This window comes from Artibeus jamaicensis, unplaced genomic scaffold (assembly GCF_021234435.1).
Source record: "Artibeus jamaicensis isolate MK-2021 breed Jamaican fruit bat unplaced genomic scaffold, CSHL_Jam_final scaffold_847, whole genome shotgun sequence".
NCBI classification, from domain to species: Eukaryota; Metazoa; Chordata; class Mammalia; order Chiroptera; family Phyllostomidae; genus Artibeus; species Artibeus jamaicensis.
The window spans coordinates 30,386,483-30,409,618 of NW_026522057.1; the positions used below are offsets into that span (position 1 = coordinate 30,386,483).

Below are 23,136 nucleotides of genomic sequence, written 5' to 3' on the forward strand. Positions count from 1 at the left end.
TAAAGAACGACCCATTATCAGGCCAAGGTAGGAAACTATTTATTGTCTCCGCTTTCATGTTCGTCCCTGCTGCCCGCTGCGGCGCGGCGTCCAAGGGGAAGGAGCACCCCCCTCCGCCCCCCAACCCCGCACGCTGAGCTCGGGGCCCTGGTGCGCGGAGGGCCCGCACGCACACGTGAGACACCCGAGAACGCACACGGAGGCACCCCTGCCCACAACGCCCCCCCCCCCAGTCGCGGAGCAGGAGGACAAGCAGGGCCCAACATGACTGGTTGTCAGGACACTGATCCCCGGAGCCCCCAGCTGGCCCGGAGTCTCCGCTCTAGGCCAGTCGGCCTGTTCTGGGGGGGGGGGGGGGCGCGGAAGGCGCCTGCGACTTGCCTCCCTCCAGACACAGATCAAGTCGCCGGCATCCCACCGCAAGTGGGGCGTGGTCCTCTCAGTCCCGGGGGCGGAGCTTCTCTCAAGCCACTCCCACCTTCCTGCTCAGAAGCCAAAAGCAGCGCCTGCGACTTGACCCTACCAGACGAGGGCCAGGGGACCAGCCAGCACCCCCCGCCGGCCGGCTCCACACAGCGTGAGCCTGAGAACCCAGGGCGAGAGCGAGCAAGTGAGCAGGTGTCCGAACGAAGGACCTAGCGATCAGCAAATACAGGTCTCAGAACTTCACAAAAAACAAATACCCACCAAGTAAACAGACAAACACACACGTCTGGTGAGCAAACAAATAGGATACAGAAGCAAATACCCAAGTGAGTCAATAAACACGTGTGTGACGAGCGACCAAGTGACACCTGGTGAGTGGGTGTGCACACGTGTGTCTAATGGTCGTGTGAAGCTCTGAGGGGTGAATAATGAACCTGGAATGAGGGATTAAGTGAACTCACACGTCTGGAGGTCCAGGAGGCTGCACCCCTGCCCTGGGGAGCAGGAGCGACGTTCCAGGGCCTGTTCCTCCATGTTCTAGTGCCTTCCACACGGAACATGGTACCCGTGCATCCATGTATGTTTCGGGAAAACTTCGTCGACCTTTATGTGTGGCTTAAGCTACTGGGATTGGAACTGAAGGTAACACACAGACATGCCCCTGAATCTTCCCCAGCGCCGGGGACAGGCCACCTGCGTGGGGCCGGGGTTCCGAGTGTGCCACGCCTTGGGCCTCCGCGTCCCCGCCCATCGCAGGGAGGGCACTCCTCAGCGCCACAGCCCCGGTCTGCTGCAGCCGCGGTGGGGACGTCTCCACCCTCAAGGGCCTCGCCGTGAGCGGCGTCTGCCCGTGGAGCTGATCACGAGATTTCCCGGCAGGGATGCACACGACCCAGAGAAAGCTTTGAATGCAGCATTTATTCAATGTATTTGCATGTTCTAGACATGCATGCCTGGCTTGTTTTATTTTATTCTTAGAGAGAGGGGAAGGGAAGGAGGGAGTAAGAGAGGGAGAGAAACATCGATGTGAGACAGAGACACCGAACAGTTGCCTCTCGCAGGCACCTCGACCGGGGACCGAACCCATAACTCAGGTTTGCGCCCCGACCAGGAATCAAACCTGCGACCTTCCACTCTGCGGAGCAACATCCAACCCACTAAGCCACATGGCTCGGGGCCCTGGGTTACTTTTCACAATGAGGTTAAACTAACAGTCACTCCTTTTTCTGTCCTCGAGGAAGACACGTGGCCTCAGAGCACCAAAGGTCCTGCACATGTGCCCCGACAGGGCCCCAGGGTTGTCTGTGTCACTTGAGGACCCCAGGGAGGACCAGGGTGAGAACGAGCGCCGAGCACCTGGGCACCTGCGGACCCCGGCACTGGTCCCGGGACAGTTAGCAGGCAGCCGGGGCAGCTGCTTTTCTAGAAAGTCGGCCTCAGCCGGAGCTCGAGCCAGTCCCCCTGCAGTCCTGCCGTCTGTCACCAGCACACCCCTCCCAGCACAGGAGCGTTATTCGTGGTGAATCGGTGTTGACCAAGCCCCCGACTGGGAGTGCTGGAACATTCCCCTGCCCCTGCACGCTTCCGCCGAGACGGGCCATGGGAATGGAGGCTCTGGGCAAAGCCACCCTCGCACCCAGCTCTGGCTGCCTGCCTGGCTCTCCAAGGGGACATGGAAGTGACCTTCACAAGCCTCCCCAGGAAGGGGTGCCGGCTGTCTGCCGTCTGCCTGAGGTCACGGCGGGGCAGGTGTGGGGGTCCGGCCGGCCCTGCCAGGCTGAGGGGCGGACCCTCGGACATGGGTCATTTTCTGGAATCCTGTGGAATTCCAGTGTGACTGCTCGGTGTCCCCCACCTAGGGTTTGCTCTCAGCCCTACGGCCTGTTCCCTTTCTGCGGGGTGGAGCCTTTACCAGGTCAATGATTAATCTTTCCCGTCACTGGACCAAAACTCCACCATATTTTGACTGTGACATTCAGACGCTGCCTGATGCCCACACCCCTGGGGAACACAGAGCCCCTCCTTCTGAGCTCACTAGGAGCCCCGAGGCACCCCACCGGAGTGAACACCAACAGCCAGTCCCCACCCGGGTGGACAGTGGATGTGCGCAGGGGGAGGGAATAAGTCACCACGGGGACCTTGGAATGATGACCTTGGAGGTGACGAGACACTTACAGTCAGTTTACGTGAGCAGAAACGCAGCCCCAACTTCCCTCTCGATCACCAAGACGCTCCGCCTCCGCCAGGGTCCTGGGGGAGACGCCCTGGCCGCGTTCAGCCCACGCAGCCCGGCCCCCATCCCTCGTGCTGTCTGAGGTCCCCCCACCTCCTGGCCGTCACACACCCTGCTCAGCCCCCGAGTGTGTGAGTCACACACGCGTCCCCTTCCAGGGCTGCACAGAGGCTCTGGGGAAGGGCCAAGGGGTGCAGGGTGGCAGGAGGGCGCCTCGTCCACTCTCTCCACGTCTCTCCTGGGGTCTCCTGGACACCTGCCTGGAAGCCTCAGGACAAACCTGGGGCGGGGCCCAGTCTGGGGCTTCAGGCCACACCCTTTGAATAGTGAAGGGGAGGTGGCCAGGCTGGGGGCTGCAAATGAGACCGGCCTCCTGGTCCCAAACCACCCCAAATCCTCCCTCAGAGGGTCCAGTCACTCAGCACACGTCCGTCCCCTGGGCTGGGACGGACTAGAGAGAAGCACTCAGTGAGGGGCATCCAGGGAGCCGGGAGCAGGACAGGCCAGAACCTGGGCATGTGGGCACCTGCAGGTCACACGGGTTCCCTGGGTGACATCTGAGGGCACAGAGGAACCAGTTCCAAAGGGAGAGCTGGGAAAGGGGGTCCCTGGCTCTTATCTAAGTCCTGTGTTCTTCGTGGCGGTACCCTGGAAGTGCATAGAAACCAGCTGTGGTCACAGCTCGGGGTGGGTGGGGGGCATCCACCATGCTCATTACCCCGCCATGCCCAGGACCCCACCCACATCGGGGAGTCCAGCCCCACCTGCCAATAGGCCGAGGTGCCTTTGTGGGGGTCGCACCTCGTCCCCTCCGGACACATTTTCCAGGTGACCCCTGAGGGCAGACACCCTGACTTTGATGCTGGGGCATCCCAGCGCCAGCTGCAGACGGACCAGCCCTCCGAACACAGACTCTGCAGGGCCGGACACTTCCCTGGGCGTCTCCACAGCCCCAGCAGCCACACCTTTCCTGGCAAGCAGAATGAGGCAGAGCACAGCAGGGTCACTTCCTCAGGGCCAGCAGGGGACAGAGGGCAGAACCAGGGTCCGATTCTGGGCCTCAGAAACGGACCCGGGGACCACCCGGCCACAGGGCCAGAGAATGGGGTGAGGGGCGGCCACTGCTGTCCTGCGCCTGCGCCGCCAACTCCGAGGCACAGATGCATGTGGCCTCCTCCTTGAAGCCGTGGGCGGACACGCACTGGCCACGCTCAAGCCGGGCATCCCGTGTCTTCACCGTGAGCCAAGGGGGAGCCTTGAAGACGGCAAAGCTGCTGTTCAGAAGGAGCCCGGCTGGGCGCAGAGGCCCAGGGACTTGTACCGTGAGCCCGTGGGGTGGTGGGACAAATGTCTCGACCTCACACACGGTCATAGCAAATGTCTTTCCAAGTCACAAAAAAGGGGTGAACAGCTGTGGGCCAGGCTTCTTCCCCGGATGTTCTTCTGGGAACTCGAGTGGCAGACCTGGCGCACCGGCCCGTGGGGACACGTGCGCTCCTGCTTGGGAAAGTGCCCCCGCCTGGCGACCACCCTTCAGGGCCTGGCTCCTGACTCCCGCTTGTTCCCTCTTTTGCCCTCTGCTGGCTGCTGCCACCTTCCTGGCAGCTGGCACGCGGTGAGACAGGTAGGTGGCACAGACGTCCTCTGGGGGCCCCACGTGGCCGGGCCCCCCTGCTGAGGAGCAACCACCCTGAGAGGACCCTAGAGATGTGTCCTTCACCCTCCGCTCCCGAGACTGGGATGCATATGGGAGCACAACATGCCTCAAATTCACTCACCAGACATGGATGGCCTCTGGACACCTTTGTTAGGTGTGTCCCTGGAACCAGGCACCGGACACCGTCCCCAGTGTCAGTCTCCTCACCTGCCTGGGAGCAGTTTCCCTGCCACTGCTCAGGTCTGCAGAAAAAGTGAGCTGTGCACCTGCCACTTTTACAACACCCAGTCTCCGCCCCCTGGTCCCCGAAGTCCCCTCTGAGGGCCAGAGTCTGCTGGCTGGGAGGTGGGTGTGTTGGCTGCTCTACGAAGTGCTCATTTGCTTCCTCTTGCCAGACTCACAATGAGACCCCCGGGTGCCCCGACGGAGACTCCGTGTTGTGCATTCGTGTGTGGTCGTCACCCCCAAGGACACGGGCCTGCGCCCAGCCAGCCTGCGGCCTCTCCTGGGAAGGTCTCCGCTCCGCCCGGACGCATGGGCCGGGACTCTCCCTTTCCTACCTCTGGGTGACTCCACACGGTACAGTCAGAGGCCACAAAAAACTCTCGGCGCTCTGCCACCGCTCGGGGGAGGAGCTCAGGGAGGCTCTGGGACAGGGAACGCGGCATCGGCCCCAGGACACCTCGCAAAGCCCGGGACAGGCTGCCGGCACAGGCTGTCTGCTGGTGGGGCATCGGGCAGACCTGGGCCCTGGCCCTGTGCACAGGAGGGACCTGTGGCCCCCAGAGGGCCCAGCAGAGCCAGACTCCCCAGTGACACCCCGAAACAAGAGCACAGCATTGGCCGAGCAGGTGTCCAATTCTGAGCGCTCACCTGCCCAACCCCCACTCTCCCCACAGCCCTGCGGGGCCCCAGAGGAGACGCGGAGGGCCAGGGCCAGGCCAGTGTGGGTCGGTGGGCTGAGAGGACCACCACACACCAGCTCTGCGACCCCAGATAAGGGCCCTGGCTAAGAAGTTGGAGACAACGGTGCCACGCGGGGCCGTGGGTAACAGGGAATGATGTAGGTGCTATTAGCCACCCCAGGTCAGGCAAGCCCGAGGACGGTTAACTGCCATTGAACAGCAGGGGAGGACGGAGCTGGAGCCGGCGGGGTCAGGGCACACAGGCCTCGCTGCCTCCCTCCTCGAAGGCCCCGAGTCCCGCCCCTTTGCACCCTTGGGCATCTGGGTCCAGACAGGAGGGTTCACTGGGTGGAGCCCTGAGACTGGGGTGAAGAAACTGGTTTGGAGGGACACAGTGGACGAAGGGGTGGACGAGGGGCGGCCGGCCCCCTCTCCGGGGCGGACTCTGAGTAGTGAATCAGCCCCTCCCCGCCGCAAGGACTGGGGGCAGGGGGCCGGCCAGAAAGCCCCCCAGAGCTCAGCCCCCGACCCCACCACCAGGCTCCTTCTCTCCTCTGCCAGGCCCGCCTAGTAATCAAATTCCTCCTCACTCCTAATCCGTATTTTCTTTTAGAAAATGGATTAGGGAAATCTCATCTGGAAAATTAATTAACGTGTGAATTCAACAAATATTTACCGAGCGCAGCACTTTGCTGGGTACTTATGTTTTATGTAACCTGCGCTCCACACCCCCCTTTCCTGTCGGTCCGGGCTGCTGTGTTTTGTGGGTTTTATGGCCGCTTCCAGCAGGGCCACCCCTAACCCCACCGTCAGGGCATCTTTCTCGCCTATACACTCGGCCACGTAAGCACGTGTGTGAAATCTCCGGATTAAGTGGAGAGGAAGCAACTGGAGGACCTGGCAGGGGTCCGGGGTCGAGGGTCGGGCCTCCTCGACCAGCAGGCTCAGGTGACCGCAGGCAGCATGGTCTGGGTGCCCCGGGACCCGTGGGAGTGGACGGAGCTCTTTGGAGCCCTTGATGTGTGCTGGGTGACTGTGTCAGCTGTCACCCCACTGCTGGCACTGGAATTATCGTCACTGCCCCCTTCCCCGCCCCCCCACCCCATCACTGGCTGTAGGTAAGTCTGTCCTCAGAGAGCAGCCCCGGCCAGACAAAAGAGCCTGCGTCCCCTTGGAGAAGGACGCGGGAGCCTTTTCACGGCGTGAATGGGGCCCAGCCACACTCCCCTTCCTCCTTCCCTCATTCAGGGCGGCTCTAACTGCAGCTGACTCGGTCGCCACCCCACTGGGCCTTCCCAGAGCCCTGCCCGCAGCCCATTTTCCGGGCCCCTGGCCTGCCCCCCTACGCCCAGCCACACTCTAGTGAGCCCGCCGCTGGGCCCCTGTCCCCCCACTCCCTTCCTGTCACCGTCCGTTTTCAGCCATTTCCTTTGGGACTGGACTCTGAGGGCCAGAGGGCGGCGTGGCCCGGACGCCCGCCAGGGTCAGCAGACGTCACCCGCACCCACTCTGAAAGGGGGCGGCCGCACCTCCGGGGCCTGGCCCAGGTGGTAGCACGCTTTGGGGAAGGCCCCTGTCCCCCCTGCATCCTCGGAGCCGCAGGGTCAGCGTGGAGCCCCTCGCTGCCGTGGCCCCCAAGACCCCGTCTATCTCGCGTGTTCACATGACAGTTTCGGCCCCAGATTTTACCCCACATCTCCTGCTTGAAGAAAAAGTTCTGAAGTCCGGCGGATGGGGTCCACATTCACTCGTGCACGGGGACCCCAGGACAGGGGTGCGGTGGGGGAGCCTGGGAATGTTCAGACAGGTTCACGCTGCCGCCACTAACTAAGGCCTCTGGGGTCTCTGCTGTCTGCGTCCCCAGTTCTGGCTCCTCTTCCTGGTGTCCCACAGCCGGGGACAGGGCACCTGCAGGCCACCCAGGGCCGGGCATCTTCTGTCACCCGTGGTGCCCGGGGGTGATCTGACGGGTGGTGCACCTCTAAGGGGTCTGTTTGGGGGTAAATTGTGTCCCCCAAACTCATATGTTAAAGTCCTGACACCTGGCACCTCAACTGTGACCTCACATGGGAACAGGGTCACCACAGTGTCACTAGTTAGGATGAGTTCACGCAGGGTGGGGCGGCCCCCAACCCAACAGGACTGGAGTTTGCACAGAAGGGGACACACCTGTGCCCACAGGGAGGGTGGCCTGTGAAGGTGACGGCAGAGACCTTGGGCTGATGTGTCCTTGAGACCAGCTGTCCAGCAAACCACCGAAGTCTGGGGAGCCTGCCAGCTGGCACCTCGGGCCTCCAGGCCCCAGGCACTGACGCCCCATCTCTAGGACTGGCTTTGGGGGCAGAGGCCGCCTCGGCACCTGTGATGTGACACAGTACATCTTCGGTGGGGGGGACTTCTAATCACCCCCACCTCTGACAGCTGCCACAGAATGAGAGCCCCCCAGGGCTGTTTGGGGAGCACAGTCCTGCCTCCTGCAGCGGCTCATCGTGTCCTGAACCGGGGTCCGAGGAGTCCAGCGGAGCCTTCGCAGGGAATTGCTGCCGAAGCCCAGGGGCCCCCACTCTCCGCGTGAGTCTCTGGAGACACGCAGGGACACCCCGGGAGCGTGATTTGGGGCATTAGTCTGGGGGCTTCCGGTGAGTTCAGTGACCCGGCGACAGAGTCCATCAGAGCCGAGAACACCGTCTGGGGGGACGTAGCTTCCAAAGGGACAAATCATGGGCCACGTGCTGGGGACGTGCCCTCTGAGAGTCCAGATTCCACGAACGAAAAGTCTCCCCGCCCCTCCGCTCCCGGTCTCTTAAAGACCGCTGGGCTCTGGGACAGGCCGGGGGGGGGGTGCCTTCAGGACAATTCCTTTCAATCGTCTTGCTTAACACACAGGGAAACTGAGGCCCAGAGACAGGGACAGCGTGCTGGGGTCTTGGTGGCATTTCGTGAGTCTCAGCTGTCCCTTTGCCCACGATGTGAACACCTTAATCTCCTGTACAGGGAGTCCTAGGAAACCTCATAAAACCGCCTGATGTTTTGAGTGGCATCCAGGACCTCCTCTGTGTGGCCAGGTGGCCGTCACCCACTCAGCCCTGGGGATGTGAGGCAGGCTGATCCCCAGCACACACAGGACACTGGGTTTTGTCGGTCTGTGCTCTTCTGGGATTGAAAGTCCCTTAGAGGTCAGGGATCCAGGACCCGAGCAGCCTCCTCGATGTCCCCAGGGCCTTCTGGATTCTCTCAGTGTCTTCCAGCCTCTCCATGTACGAGGGCCCCCCGCAGGCTGCAAGTGGGCGACACAAGCAAGTTCAGCAGCCCTTAGGGAGTCCTGACCACCAGGTGTTGCTGGGAGACACACGGAGGCCACCACCCTCGGGTCCCGGAGCTGGCTGCTCCGAGCGGCTGTCTCACGGCCACCCAGAGAGTTGGAAACTCCTGGTCCAGACCAATAGCATCCAGGCCTCATCAGGGGCGACTCCCCAAGGGCCACCGGACTCATGGGAGACCAGGTGATCTTTACACACCCAGCAACCAGGAGCTTAGCCCAACACTGAGCCAAGGCCAGCTCTCAGCCACCCGGTGCCCCCGGGTCCCCTGCGTGTCCTCTGCTGCCGGGCCAGGACTGAAGGTCCCTGTCAGAGGCTGCAGGTGGCATCTTCTGGGACGATGTTCGGGTGAGGGGGGGACGGGGTTCCCCTCCTGAGTCTGGAGGGGCCAGGGGCAGGACTGGCACCCCAGCCTCCACCCAGCCTCCAGGAGAGCCTGGCACAGAGTCGAGGAGGCTGGACCTCGGCCCCCAGACCCCACACGCAATGTCGAGTTCTCTTCTGTGTGCACTTAAGTCTGAAGGAGCACCGGGCGAAGGGTGTCCGAGGGGCCGACAGTGCACCCTCACGGGGGCATCTGGCCATGTGGCTGGGCAGTACAGGGACCCCCCCAGAAGGGGGGTGCCTCCCCCTTTGATTTGGGGGCAGTCTGACACCAGGGGCACCCACGTGTCCCAAACACGTTGCACGGTGCCGCAGCCAGCTGACCCTGGGTGGCCGGGAACTTCCCCACTTCCTGAGAGAAGAGAAGACAGGAGGTGGATCTGAAGTACCGATATTCTCTGAGGGCCAGTCGCCTCCGATAACTCAGACTGGAGAAGGGTGCCCGGTCCGCCCAGGAGGGGGGCGCAGGGCAGCCCCAGAGCCCTCCGGCTCTGAGCTCGGTGGGCAAGCGCACGAGGTGGGTGCACCCGGGGCTTGGCTGGGCCGGGGCCGTCATATACTCTTAGTGCCTCTTCATCGCGTGAACAAGCAAATGGTACCTTCTAGAAATGTGCCATTGGCAAGGTCCTCAGCCCCCAAGCCCTACCCGTGTTTAGTGGCCGAGGTCTGGCCCGGGAGTAGCCTCTCCTCCCTGCCCTCTGCCCAGGGACCCTGGTTGCTGGACCAGGGACGGAGCTGGCCAGGGGCTCCATGGGGCACACCCGTGAGCGGCTGTCCTGAGAGCCTCAGGGGCCCCTCCCGGGGGGCTCGGGACCTGTGGGCCATTTCATTATCGACACTCCCGCCTGGCTGAACTTCTGCACCCAGTGTTACATTTGGGGCCTGGGGGAGGCCAGGGGAGGGGGCTTCGGCACCCCTGCCGGCCCGGCCACCCTCGGGTCCCTGTCCTCTCTGGCCAACGCCTGGCTGACCCTCCAGGGCCAGCCCCTTCCCTTCCCACAGCCACACAGAGCCCCACGGACCCCCAGGTGCCCGTGGAGGAGCAGCACTAGCCAGGCCTCCTAATCCCCCGCCCACCAGCTCTTGGCAGCGTTGGCCGGGCCCCCGGGAGGGAAGGGAAGGCTGATAAATGAGTCTGCAGGGAGACAAGGCGCTTCCACTTGTAAAAGGTCACCGAGACTTTGTTCTGGGTGAGGGTTTATCTCAGCCGCCGCGGGGACAGACAATGCCCAGGGCCTAAGTGGCAGAAACCTTAGCTGGGCCCGTGAAATGACTGCACTGATAAAGCCCGAATGGACCTCCGGGGAGCTCTAAATGGGGGAGGAGTGGACGCCGGTGCCTGGACGCGATTGAACAGGGCTGACACCGTGGGACGCGCAGTTACACAGGGCGCTGGCCCGGGGCAGAGGCGCCGTCTGAGAGCCCCGCAGCGGCAGTCCCCGCGGCCCCACTGGCCGCAGATCCCCACGGGCGCTGCCCTGACCCGTGGGCAGGGCGCAGTGGGCACAGAGGACAACAAGGGAGGCCCACGAGTGTCCCGGGGGGCGGCCGCGGGAGGCTGGCACCGTCCTCCGAGCCAGCTCCCTGGGAAACACAATGGAACCTGGTCCAGGTGGCCGGGGCCAGGCGCACAGGTGAGCTGGGGCTGGCACTCTGCCCCCGTGATGGTAACACAGGCCCTAGCATCCCCCCTTTCAGAGGAGCCCCCCCAGACACCCCAAGCTGCTTCCTGTCCCCTGCTCTAAAAGTCCCTGTTAGGTTACATTTTTCACTGTGCCTCACACAGTGGCAAAGCGGGACAGGGGTCACCTGGACCACCCCCGAGGGTGAGGGCAGGGCCTTCTGAGCGGCCGTGGGCAGAGCGGCCTGGATCTCGGCAAACCCAGCCGCCCGGGCGTGCTGCCAGCCGAGCCGAGCAGAAAAGGGCACACAGAGCACATTCCTAACAGGGGTGACTGTTCCCCAAAAGTCCCAACTGGAGAGAAGCCCTGGGACGCAGACAAGGCCGAGCAGGAGGTTCTCGCCTTGGTCCCATGACCCAGGGAGACCCTTTACGGCCTGCCGCCCCAGGACTCTCGTGTGGCCAGCCAGCGGGACGGCCCAGGCCGAGCCGGGCCTCCCCAGGGAGCCGGCTGGCCAGTGGCTGCCCCCTCAGCAGGGGCCTGCTCCCGGCCAGGCTGCCGCTGGGAGAGCGGAGATAGAAATAGAAGCTTTCCCAGCTGCCGCCGGCTCTGCAGGTGGGTCCCCAGGAAGACGGGGCGCGCGCCCAAGGGGCTGGCCGGCCTCTCGAGGACCGCAGCAAGGGCGCTGATGGACGCCTGCCGCGTCCCAGTCCCCTCCGGGTCAGCGCCCACAGGGCGGGGCGGTGGGCGCTGCCTGACCGTGGGGGCCCTGCCCTCAGGAAACACTTGCTTCGGGGGGGGGGGAGGCAGACAGGCGCTTCCTGGGGAGCCTGAGTCTGGTCCCTCCCCCCTGCGCCAACCTGAGGGGGTGCTCCCCGGTGGTTCCCAGGCAAGACAGAGACAGTTGGTGCCTGGCAACCACCCCCGTGGCCTTGCCCTGGGGCAGGGGTCGCGCTGATGGTCAGTCTCCAGGGGGCCACCCCCCACCCCCCCAGCTGATGGGGTCAGGGGCGGGGGACAGCCCTCAGGAGCCCTGGGCCAGCATCGCTAGTCCCACCCAGCACAGATACCAAACACCAGGGGTCTTTGTCATTTCCCGTTAACGGGCAACCCCTCCTTTTCTGAGGCAGTCGGGAGGGACAGGAGGGAGGGAAGTGCCCCCTGTTCCCAGGCAGCCTCCACAGGGGCCACGGGGGAAGGCTGAGCCGCCTTGTCCCCCGAGTCCCCCACTCCTGTCTTCCTCTGACAACCTGCTGGCACTCTCCAGGTCCCTGGTGCACCCGCGGCCCATCCAGACATGGGGGGCGGGGGGTCTGCCTGTCACTGGTGTGAGAGAGATGCGGAGGGTAAAATACCATTTAAGAAGCTGGTATTCGTGGACGTCTCTAGAATATGAAAAGAAAATATTTATTTCCTTTTTCGTTTGTGAATCAGATGCTCTATTTAAAGAAAGTCCCCTCCGCTGGACTGGGGCTGAGTTATTACCCCTTAAGGAAATAAGGGAGAGTCTCGGGAGGTATTCTTAGTCATTCTCTCCCCTTTTTTCTGAAATTCCTTCGGAGCTGGGCCGAAGATAGCGCAGGGTTTCATGGCATTCTTGGGCTAAAAACGTCCAGACCTGACGTGTCACGGTGCTCGGAGGGACAGGCGTGGGCTGGCGACACGGTCCCCTCCCTGCCCGCAGATCTCGATCCAGAGAAGCAAGGGCGCCCTGCCCGGGTGCTGCGCACCCCGGACCCTCGGCACACGCACGCCCAGCCACGTCGGGGGCAGCTCGGCTCTGCCTCCCCCAGACGGCCCTGGAAGAGGTCCCCAAGTGCGTATGCCGCCGTGGTCCCACACTCGCGATTCCGGGCACCCTCCGAATGTGCGTTGTGCCTCCTGAACCCATTCAGTTGACTGTCAGGGCAAAAACAAAGTCCCCGAATCCCTGCAATGTTCCGGCGCCTCGCAGAAAACTCCAGGTGGCCCAGACAGAGAGGTGCAGCGTCAGAGGCAAATCCTCTGCTCGGCGGAGGAGCCACTACAAGGAGGGTTCAGGGCGTCCGGTCCCACAGGGGTGGGGGACTGCAGGGTTGTCCCCCGGCGGCCTCCTGGTGCTTCGGAAAAGAAGCGAGAACACCAAGCCTAGCTCGTGAGGTCATGAGGCCAGCGGGGAGCCCCAGAATCGGGTCTTCATAGCTCAGGCGGACCCTGTCCCTTCCCCCCCGGCACCTGGCACTGGCGGAATGACAAGAAAAAACAGCAAGAAGATGATGATGTGAATAAATGATGAGCTAAATAAAAGCGAGCTGGTGCCCCCTCCCCTGGGCACACCAGCCAGGCGGCAGGTGCAGGAGGCCCGGACGGTGGTCCCTCTTTCTGTCCAGGCCGGTGTCTGAGCCCAGCTGCGCGTGGAATTTCCTGGGCGCTTTCACAGACCCGATGCCCAGGTGGGCTTGTCCGGACTTTTGGTGCCAAACCAGGACAGTCCTGGACAAACAGGGTGGGCCGGCCTATGTCCCTGGCTCGGGAAGCCAGGCCCCTGTAATTCTAACGCTCCAGGTGATTCCAACACGCAGCTCGGGTGAGACCCCCAGACCTGGGCCTTGGCCCCCGGGCCTCAGGCACCCAGGAGGAGCCCAAGGAACAACCCTGACCTTCAGTGCTAACCCTCACATTCTTCTTTTCGGAGGAAAGAGGAGGGTGCTGGGGGTAAGGCAGTGAAGGCAGGAGAGGGAGGGAGAGGCTGTTCCCCACGGAGACCCCAAAGCTAAGTCTGGGGGGAGGCCTCAGACCGAGACCCTGGGCACCTGTGACCTCCCTGCCACGCCCAGGAACTCTGAACGGCCCCGCCCCTCCCCCACAGGGTGACTGTCAGCCCCTGGGGCCCGGCATGCTGTCTGGGTCCCCACAGAGGCTGGTCATGGTGCCAGGCCTTCCCAAGTGCCACGGCCCCTTTGAAAGCCCCCAACACCTTCCTTCCGAGAGAACAGAGGCCGGATGCCCACCCACTGCAGGTGGTGCCCTGATGCCCCAGGGGAGCAGACACTCGCAGGCCTCATCATTCATCCCACCGCCCAGGACCCAAAATGGGCCCCCAGACTTCTTGGCATTTAAAGAGGCTTGGCCCTGGCTAGGGAAAGAAGTACTTTGCTTTCCCCAAAATGGGTGTACGTGAGGGAGCACAGTGCTTCCTTCCCAGGAAGCCCAGGCCTTGCCCGGGGGCCCAGCGTCCTGGGAAGCGCCTGTCTAGGAACCGTCCCAGGATCTGAGAGCGGCGGCGGCTTCTCCCACGCATCCCCACCCGGGCGTCTCTGTGGGTCCCGCCATCCAGGACGTGCAGGGTGGTCCTGGCTGGCCCTCCCCACACCTCCCTTGGGCTCCAGAACCCCAGGGGGATCACAGTGGGGGTCACATGGCCAGAATGCTGGGAACCGTAGCCCGGGGTCTTGGGGCTTTTTGCCTGGCCACCCCGAAATGCCCACGGGCCCAGCCCAGACGCAGCCTGTTTGCTGACTGACCAAGTGAACCCGAACACAAGCACTCAAGACCGAAGGCCAGGGGATGAGGTCACGCACCGAGTCAGTCGTCCGAATGATGGAAACCCCGTCCATTCACATCAACCCTTCCACCGGCCCCTTCAGCAGAGGCCCAGGCGCCAGTCACAGGCGGGCAATGCTCTGGGCCCCGAGGCCACTGGCGCCGGCTTCCTGGGGGGAGACAGGCCCTCAACCCAGGGACAAGCAGAAGTTGGTGTGGGAATCCCTCCCGTGGGCTCCCCAGGGGTCGGGCAGGGCTTACCCCCCCCCACGTGCCCATAGTTGTGTGTGTGGGGGGGAGGTGGTCCCAGCTGCAGGCCCAGCCCCAGGCAGGCGGTGCAGCCAAGGAGCCAGCTTCCACAGCCCGCTCCCTCCGGGCCGTCACTCCAGACAACTCTTAATTAGCAAAATAAACAGCATGATGATAAATGTCATGATTTACTCGACAAATGAGCAAAATCATTGTTTCTCCAGACCCCAGGGCCCTGGAACGCAATCTCACGGTGATTTATCCCAGGCAGCGTAAGTGGCGACCACATCGGCAGGCAGGTCACCTCTGGGGGGCGGGCGTCACCCCAGGCAGGGACACAGAGGCCCTCCCTTTGAGATGGAGCAGGGGGCCAACCCCACTCACTCCAACTTCTGTCTGTCCCCACAGACGTGGCTGGCCAGGTCGGGGTGCAAGAGAGACACACCTCAGCACATGGGGTGTGTTTCCCTCCAAAATGACAGGCATCTCCAGGTGAGCCCCCAAGCACCCAGGAGAAAGGGGGTTCAGAGACACGGGGTGCTCCTGATACCCATGTTGGGGGGAAAGCCTCAGCCACCAGGCTACCCTTCTCCGTCCCCTCGTTTCACAAGGGGCTGCCCCAACCTTGAACCTGAAGGGTGTAGGCCATGGTGTCTCGGTCGGCGGGGGGAGAAGTGCTGTTTGCCAGAGGGCTGAGCAGCCCAAAACCATGCGGTGGCCGGACAGCGTCAGTCACACGGAGACAAAAGGGGACCGTGGCCGTCCAGTTTGATTTCCGCTGAATGTCCAGAAAAACAATCTTGTTCTCCGAGTAGAAAGAAAACTGTTCCCATGGTGTCCCAGAGTAACGGTGAGAAGGGTCTACTTGACCTTGACCTTGATCTTAGTCCAGACCTGGGGACCTCCTCCAGTGTCTGCGGGGGACCCCCAGTGTGCCCGACTCCCAGGCCCAGACCACAGGAACTCCACTCCGAGCTCAGACTGTGAACAGGTCCGCCCCCGGCCGCCCCCCCGGGAGTCCACAGTGACCCCGGACCCCCTCGAATTTCTTCTGCTGTCTTTGCGGAAATGTCCCCTCCTGTCTCTCTCTGTCCGTGGACAGCACACAGAGACTGGAAAACAGAACTGAGAGTCCCAGGCAAGACCCAACAACCTCACGCACAGAACCCAGGGCCCTGCGGGGATGACCCCAGACGTGTGTTGTCCCCAGGACCCGCTCGGACGTCCACGCCTGCCCTTGCCTCACCTGCTAACCCAACACTACACCCAAGCGGCTGCCTCGTTCTGTCCCTCACCGCGTCACTGCGGGCTCGGGGCTCGTCCTTGCAAGGGTGCAAGGCCGGGCCACCGCACCTGTGTTAGTGACTCCGGGGTTCAGAGGAAGATCCTGAGCTTTTTGCTCTGATTTGGGGCCTCAGTCGACCCCTCTCGGGAAGGGTCCCCTGGGAGTCACTCTCCCCAGCTGTCTGTCCCACTCAGGGAGGGCACGAGAATACAGGGAACCGGCAAAGATCTGTTTCCAGGGACACGTGGGAAATCCCACCAGGCTGCGTAGGAGGGAAGACAGTGGCTTTCTGCCCCAGAGGCCGAGACAGAGGCCCGTGAGGCTAGAAAGAAACCGCCTCCGGATGAACTTCAAGCAAAAGCAGGTTTGTCCTTCCCTCAGGGTTCTCCCTCTGTTCCCACGGAGTCGGGGGGCCCCCATCCGGTTCTGCTGCGGGCTCTCTGTTGCAACAATGATGCAAACACCTGCCCGACCCACCGGCTGGAGGCTCTGACGCCCGAAGACAGACCACGGAGCACTGGACCACGGAGCATCAGCGCCCGAGCTCTCCAGGGGAACGAGGTGGGGTGCGGGGTGGCGAGCGCTTGGAGTGCTGAGGGAGGGCGGCGGGCGGAGGGCAAGCACTTCCAGTGCAAGCTGGAGAGGCAGGTGTCGGGTCACACCTGGGGACAAAGCCCACTGCCGAGGTGGGCGGGGCCGGGCGGGGAGTGTGTTTCCCTGTGTCCGCCGGGAATATATAATGTGGCAAAGTCAACAGATAACAACGGAGGCTGGTACTGGGCTGGGCCCCGGCAGGCAGAGGCGATACAAGCCATTTCTTTCAAGAAAGAGCAAACAGAGACCCTATCAGGGCAGACAGGAACAAGGTCGCCTCAAGGTCGTCCAACGCAGCACCGGGTAGGCTTGCTTTTGCTCCAGCACCTAAAAGCCACCTGCTCCTGAAACAGCCAGGTGGGACAGACAGAACAGGCCGAGTCTGCAAAGTGCCACCTCACAGCCAAAGCCACTCGCCTGTCAGGTTGTGTGCACCTGCCTCCCAGCTGAACCTCCGAGAGAGCCCACACTCAGACCGGGAGCTTCCGTGGCCCCCGAGTGCACACCCCACGAGCTACCAGGGCCGCACCCCACCTGCCTGCTGGGCAGCGGAGGCCCCCAGGGTTGAGGGTGCACTGGCCCTGTCTCTGGGGGTGCAGGGAGGCTTGCCCAGCTGTGGGCCACTGCCCTCTGCCCCCTCACAAGCATTAGCACTCCCAGCCTCTGGGAGACCCTGAGGGAGTGCCTCCATATCGCCAGGCCCAGGAGAGGTGCCCCCAGGTGGTGGGGGTCTGGGAGCCTCGCCTCCAGCCCGGGGGAGGGCACATGTGAGCCCCCCATGTCTCTAGGAACAGGTTCAGTCATGCCCCGAGAGGTGTGGAAACCAGGAAGCCTGGAGAGTGAACCAAGTCAGGGGACCTTCCCGGAGCCGCAGCAAGGCTGTGAGAGCTGGCGCCCCCGCCCTCACTGCCCCGAACCCGGCTCTTCCTGGGGCTGGTCCCCATCCTAGACAGAATCCAGGGGCGCACCTGCATTTCTCGCCTGGCCAGCGCCCCAGCCGAAGCAGCACCTGAGACAGGCTGTGGGGGGCCGGCGGAAAGGCCGGGACCCAGGAGACCAGCTTAAAGCACCTTCGGATGGGGGCCCAGCATCCGTGGTGACAACTCCAAGGCCGGGACTCCTTCAGGGACATCGGCACCCTTCACCGACTGTGCCTTCACTCTCCTGCTGCACACAGAGCCACCAAGACCGTCGGGGAAAACTAACTCGCCGAAGCCCCTCTCGGGCAGGACCGGACTGTTCCCTGCTCACATGAGAAGTGGGAGCCCCTGCCAGGCAGCTGGGTGACAGAAAGGGAACGGTGGGTGGGAGGCCCTGGGCGCCTGGGGACAGCACAGCCACCAGGTGTTGTCTATGAGACGCTCAGCGGTGGGTGCAAAGCCCCCAAGGGCAGGAGGTCCCCCACGCAGTGACCCTGTTCTGGGACGGTCCACGCATCTCTCAGCACCTAAGACCCAGACAGGACGCGCAGGCACTTTAAGACATGAGCTCATTAAAGACACATTTCCGGGCACAGCCTACGGGGCTGACAGGCACCCGCGAGGACCTGCGATGCTTTCGGAGTCGCGTCATGCGAACGGCGGGACAAAACAAGCCTGGGAAATGTGACATTCGAACGCTCTCTGGCCCGAGCCTCCCGCCTGGGGCGGCGGCGGCGGCTCAGCCGGCTTTATAAATAGATGGAGCCCAAGATAAATGGCCGCGATCAATCAGGCAGACAGAGAAGGCTCACCTCCCATCCGAAGTCCGCCTCCTTCAGCGTGGCCCGCGGCGCCACCATGTAGGGGCCGAAGCGCTCGCCGATCTCCATCCTCTTCTTGGCCCAGATGCCCAGGCCGGCCCCCGGGACGGAGGACTCCCGGAGCTCAAAGTCCGGCGGGATGGGGATGTCTTCGGGGATGTAGACGGGGGCCTCGTAGGGCGAGCCCTCCTTGGGGGTGAAGTCCTCGCTGGTGGGGAAGGGGGACGCCGGCCCCATGGGGATGGGGGACATGACGCTGTCCTCGGTCTCGTCCTCGGCACTCTCTCCGGCCAGCAGGTCCGGGTCCGGCTCATACATATTATTTATAATGTCGCCGTCACCTGGGGGAGAGAAGGCAGCGTCAGGCCGGGTGGCACACCTTCCCCTGTGAGTGAGGCTCAGGGACCACCCGGGACCGGGCTGGGGTGGGGGCCCCCAAGGTACCTCTGCAGCCCGGCGGGACTCACCCGTGCAGGAGGTGCCCGGGATGGCGGTGCCACCGGCTCCTCCAGGGACCGCCCTCTGCATCTCCCTGTCCCCCCGGCGGGACTGAGAACCCGATAGCCTGTTCCACTTTAGGAGAGAGCCCTGTTCCCCATGCCAGGAGATTGGGGATGGGGAGGGAAGTTGTCACCCTGGGCCCCCAACCCCGAGCTGGTGGTGGAATCCACATCCCCGAACCGTGCAGGCCGCGTTTGCAGCCTTGGAATTGAAGGGACAGAGTCACATCCCAAGGGCTCAGGAGGACTCAGAGTTTGGGTTCCTGTGGAAGGTGTCCTACACTTGGGACACCCTGGGCAGTGGGTGGGGCCAGCAGGACCCCGGAAGTTCCCGATGGTCAGTTGGGACAGAGGCCTGCGGAGGCCATGGACGGGCCTCCCTGGCCGCCAGTTACAGGGCCGAGTGGACAGGAGGGAGGGTCCCTGGCGTATCCGTCCAGGCAGCCTGTCTTTGGGGTTTTTCCTAAGAGACGGTTGGTGTCAAGAGAGTGCCACCTGGACAGACACCAGCCCCGAGGAGGTGACAAAAAGCAGGCTGAAGAGGGACAGCGAGAGCAGGGAGTAGGTCACACAGTGGGGACAGGGCTCACTCCAGGGCTCTCTGGATGCTGACCAGAGAAGTGAAAAGGCGGGTAAACTTGGCAGTGCATCATCCGCAGTCGCCCGAAGGCAGAAACACCCAGGTGCCCGCCCACAGGTGCGGGATGCTGGAGCGTGGTCCCCCACGTGGTGGAGTATTATGCAGCCATGAAAAGAACCGACTGCCACCCCGCTGCCACGAGGGCATCACACCAAAGGCCTCGCGGCACGTGGTTCTGTGTCTAAGGAACATCCGGAGCAGGCGAATTGTGGAGACGGAATGCGTGTTTCGGCGGAGATGGGGGGACGGATGCACAGCTGTGGGGTCTCCTCTGGGGAAGGAAGCGTTCTGGAACAGACAGAGGCAGCGGGGGCACAGCATCCTGACGTGCTCCAGGTCACTGAATCGTTCTCTTCACAGTGGCTGTTTTATGTTATTGGGATTTCACCATGGTGAAATTTTAAACGTCAGAGGAGGCGGTGGGGGTGGGGGACAGAGGGGAGGACCCCTCGGCCCTGGAGCCAGCTGACCTGTGACTGGAGGCTTCCGCCCGAGCCCACCTCGTGAAGACCTGGGGAAGTGACTGGCCAGTGGTCACCTCGGCCCTGGGCCCTCGGGCGCCAGCCCCTCCCTGCTCCCTGACTGACGCGGGCCAGAGAAGCAGCAGTTTCCACAGAGACGGGACCTTCAAGTACAAGAAAAATGACTTTGGGTCCCCCATGCTGCTTGTAAACAGGTCTGGTTGAGAAGAAACAAAATGCTTTCTTTCCAGAGAAACCAAAGTCTTAAAGGGGAAAAAACATCACAGGGGTAACACATTACATTCAGCAGCGTCCCAGGAGCAATCGTTACGTTGAAAGTGGCCAGTGGCTGCTTCCTTCTCACGGTCGGGTGGGGTCCATTCAGGAAGGCCGCCGAGGCCCCCCACGAAGCCCCCTCCACCCAGACCCCCAGTCAGAGCTTTGCCAGTGCCCCCCGCACCCCTCCCCCACCTGCAAGGGCACAGAGCTAAATCACAGGGCGGCGATCCAGGTGGGGCCTAGTCACTGGGACCCGGGAACTGCACGGAGCTGGTGAACAGGCTCGCACGTGAGTCTGAGCCTGGGGGTCAGTGGCGCCCGGCCCGCGGGTGCCTCTCAGGGCTCTTTTGTGTGGCGGCGGGGGGGGGGGGTGTTTTTAAATTTTCTGTTTGAATTCTACTTCCCAAAACGTCCCACCTGCTGCAGGACAAATGACACTGTAAAGCCACCTCCAGTTTCCTGGCGGAGCAAACAGCTCGGGAGAGCGCGGCGGTGTTTCCTGCTGATTAAGGAGGTTGTGCTCCGGCCTCCACCGCCAGCGCCAGGAAACCCCGAGTCTCCCTTCTGCCACCCCTGGCGCCCTTTTCTCAGAGCTGGGGGGCAGCAGGCCTGAGGACCCCACAGAGGCATTTGGAGACAGCGAGGCGTCCCAGCCGCCGCGAGGCCCTGGAGAAAGTGGAAAGCTTCTCAGAGACGCCGGAGCCTCGGGGCAGGCTGAACACAAACCACCCAGCTCCCCAGGGCCCTCGGGGACCCAGAGGGGCTGCATGGGGAGACCGTCCTTCCCCTGCCCCGTGCTCCTGTCAGGGGGTCTGGGAGGGCCCAGCCCAAGCAGGAGCCCCTCTGCCCAGACTGGACCAGCATCCCCCCCCCCGCCCCCACCCCGCCTCCCGGCTCCTGGCCCTGGCTGCCCAGGCCCCGTGACTACCCGGGTGTTTCCAGGGACTCTCTCTTGAAGGTCGGGAGGCGCAGCCAAGAACATGAGCTTTTTATGACTTTGGAGACCGGCTCGGGTGTGTTATTTCCCAGCCAGAAGACCGCGGGTCCTTTATTGGGGTTTTGCGGTAGTTTCGGGGGGGGCTCCTGACGGAGCACATCATTCCTCAAAATTCTTCTGGGAGACACACCAAGGCAGTAAAAGTAGGGAGGAGAGGGGAGGGGCAGGCAGGGACAGGAGGAGGGGAAGGGGCCTGGATGCTGGGAGGCCCTTGAGCAGTTCTGAGCTGGGGCTACCGAGATTGGGCCACAGGGCCCTCAGCAGACACCAGTCCCAGCCAGACCACTGTGTTGTTGGGTGACAAAGTGCCAGGCCTGGGCTGGAGGCTTGTCACACATGACTCAGCATGTGTACGGCAGTCATCTGGTCAGTGAAGCAGAGAAGCCCAGCGGCCCCTGGTCTGGGACTGTGCTGCTGGGACCCACCGTGTCCCCCGGCCCCTAGTTTGGGGTTGGGTCTCTTCCAGCCTCGGGGGGGGGGGTTCTGCCCCCACCTCAGGCGTTACTCATCCCTGAACAGAAGCTACCCCACTATCTCCCAGAGAGCCCCATCGAAACATCGGGGTCTGCAGAGAGAGGGGAGACCCCAAGTTAGGACAGGTGGGCTCTGTGACCTGGTACAGAACGTCCCTCCTGCACCGTCCCTACAAGGCTGATGGCCAAATAAGCAGGACCCTCCCAGGAGGGTGAATATAATTGGCCCGATGGCCACCAGCTCCTTCCCGGACGCCCCAGCTCCTGGCGGTGGGCTCCGGAGCGCGCCGAACCCAGCAAAGCCTGGTTCCTGGGCCAGGACCGGGAAGGAACTTCTCCAAGTTCCAGTGTATGTATGTGTGTGTCCCCCTTGGTGGTGCGGTGGGGTTTCAGGAAGGCCACTGAACTTGCTGGCCTCGCCTGGGTGGGGCCTGGGAGCGTGGGTGTGAGCATGGGTGCAGCCTGTGTGTAAGTGTACCCGAGAGGAGTGTGCAAGGGGGCTGAGAGGGTCCTGCAGACACGTCCGTGTGGCCTCCCCCTACAGGCACGCGGCCCCCTGCCTGGAGACCCCAGAAGAAGCAGAGGGAAAAGCCCATCCCTGGGGCTCGAGAGCGTCGGGGCGGGGGCCGCCTCGCCTTCCTCCCCCGAGCAGGAGACAGCAGGGCCCCCCAACGGGCCGGTGGACCCCACAGGAGCAACCCAGTGCGGGTCCACGACATCCCCGAGGACACTGCCAGCAGGCCCGGAGGGACGGTGCAGAAGTCCCCGCCCACACGCCCCGCCCACTCGGCCGGCCCGCCCTCTCCCAGCACAGCGCACACTCCTCCCCCTGCAAACCCCCTCCCAGGACACCCCTGCTTGGCCAGAGGAGAGACCTGCCCCGGCTCTCGCCTGCCCGGCCCAGAGGGTGTGCATACCCACAGGAGCACGCGCTCCGCCAGCGGCCAGCAGACACTGGCCCCCGGGGCCCCAAGCCCCCATCTTCCTGCCTGGCCCGGAGAGCCGCTGGCCGGCCCCTGCAGGCCCACCCCTCCAGGCCCCGCACAGAGAAGGGCTGGGGGACCACTGCTGGGGCCACACACAGCTCCCCACCTTCAGGAGGTGGCTCCTGGGAGCAGCAGGGGCTGAGGACAGGAGAGACTTCCCTGAAGAGAGGGCCTCCCCACCTTGTAGTGGTGGCCACGGCAGGAGTCGTAAAGAGGGGCAGCTGGGGGTGGGGAGCAGGGGGCAGCAGGTCACAGGAGGACCTGGGAGGCATCGCAGGGCCGGGCGGCTCTGCGTCCCCCTGTGGAGGTGGGCCCAGACCTGCGGGGAGACGCAGCTGAGTGCGGAGGCACAGGTGAGGGCCCAGGTCGGAGGAGGAGGCGGCACTGCAGCCTTGCTGACACCCCTCAGAAACGGGGGTTCTGCAACTGCCAGCACCGGGGACCCACCAAGGGCGCAGGGCCTGTCCCTCTCCCAGCCCCACAACTGCGTGTGATTCTACAGTTATTTCAGTTAAAGTGCCGATGGAGGGACCACCTGCTTGGAAAAACCACAGGCCTGCATCCCCCCCCTCCCCGGCACGCGGCGGGGCGCGGCGCCCTCAGCTCTGAGTGTGCCCGGCACACACCTACGTCTTCTGCGGGATCACGGGCCCCTCCTGTTGGCCAGCATCGCCTGCCCCCGACCAGCTCACAGCCGAAAAGGATGTGCCAATCACCCCATCATGGTCTTTGACGCCCCGCACGGACCCTGGCGCCAGGCCGGCAGGGATTGGAGAGGCCCCGGGTGTGCTGCCCGAAGTCTGCACCTATCCCTCCTCCCTCGCCACAGCCCATCTGGCGGTCACGTCAGGGTCGAGGGTCA

General features: G+C 63.5%; 1 protein-coding gene across 3 annotated transcripts in view; it reads right to left on the bottom strand.

Annotated features, from left to right (window-relative positions):
* The window catches only part of PRDM16 (PR/SET domain 16), a 273,604-nt gene that overhangs the window by 165,983 nt on the left and 84,485 nt on the right, over nt 1–23,136 (bottom strand). For all 3 annotated transcript variants that reach the window (XM_037146943.2, XM_037146942.2, XM_053660276.1), the window contains exon 2: nt 17,930–18,279. In XM_037146943.2, coding sequence (XP_037002838.2) covers nt 17,930–18,279 — 350 coding nt within the window. The remainder of the gene's footprint in view (nt 1–17,929; nt 18,280–23,136) is intronic.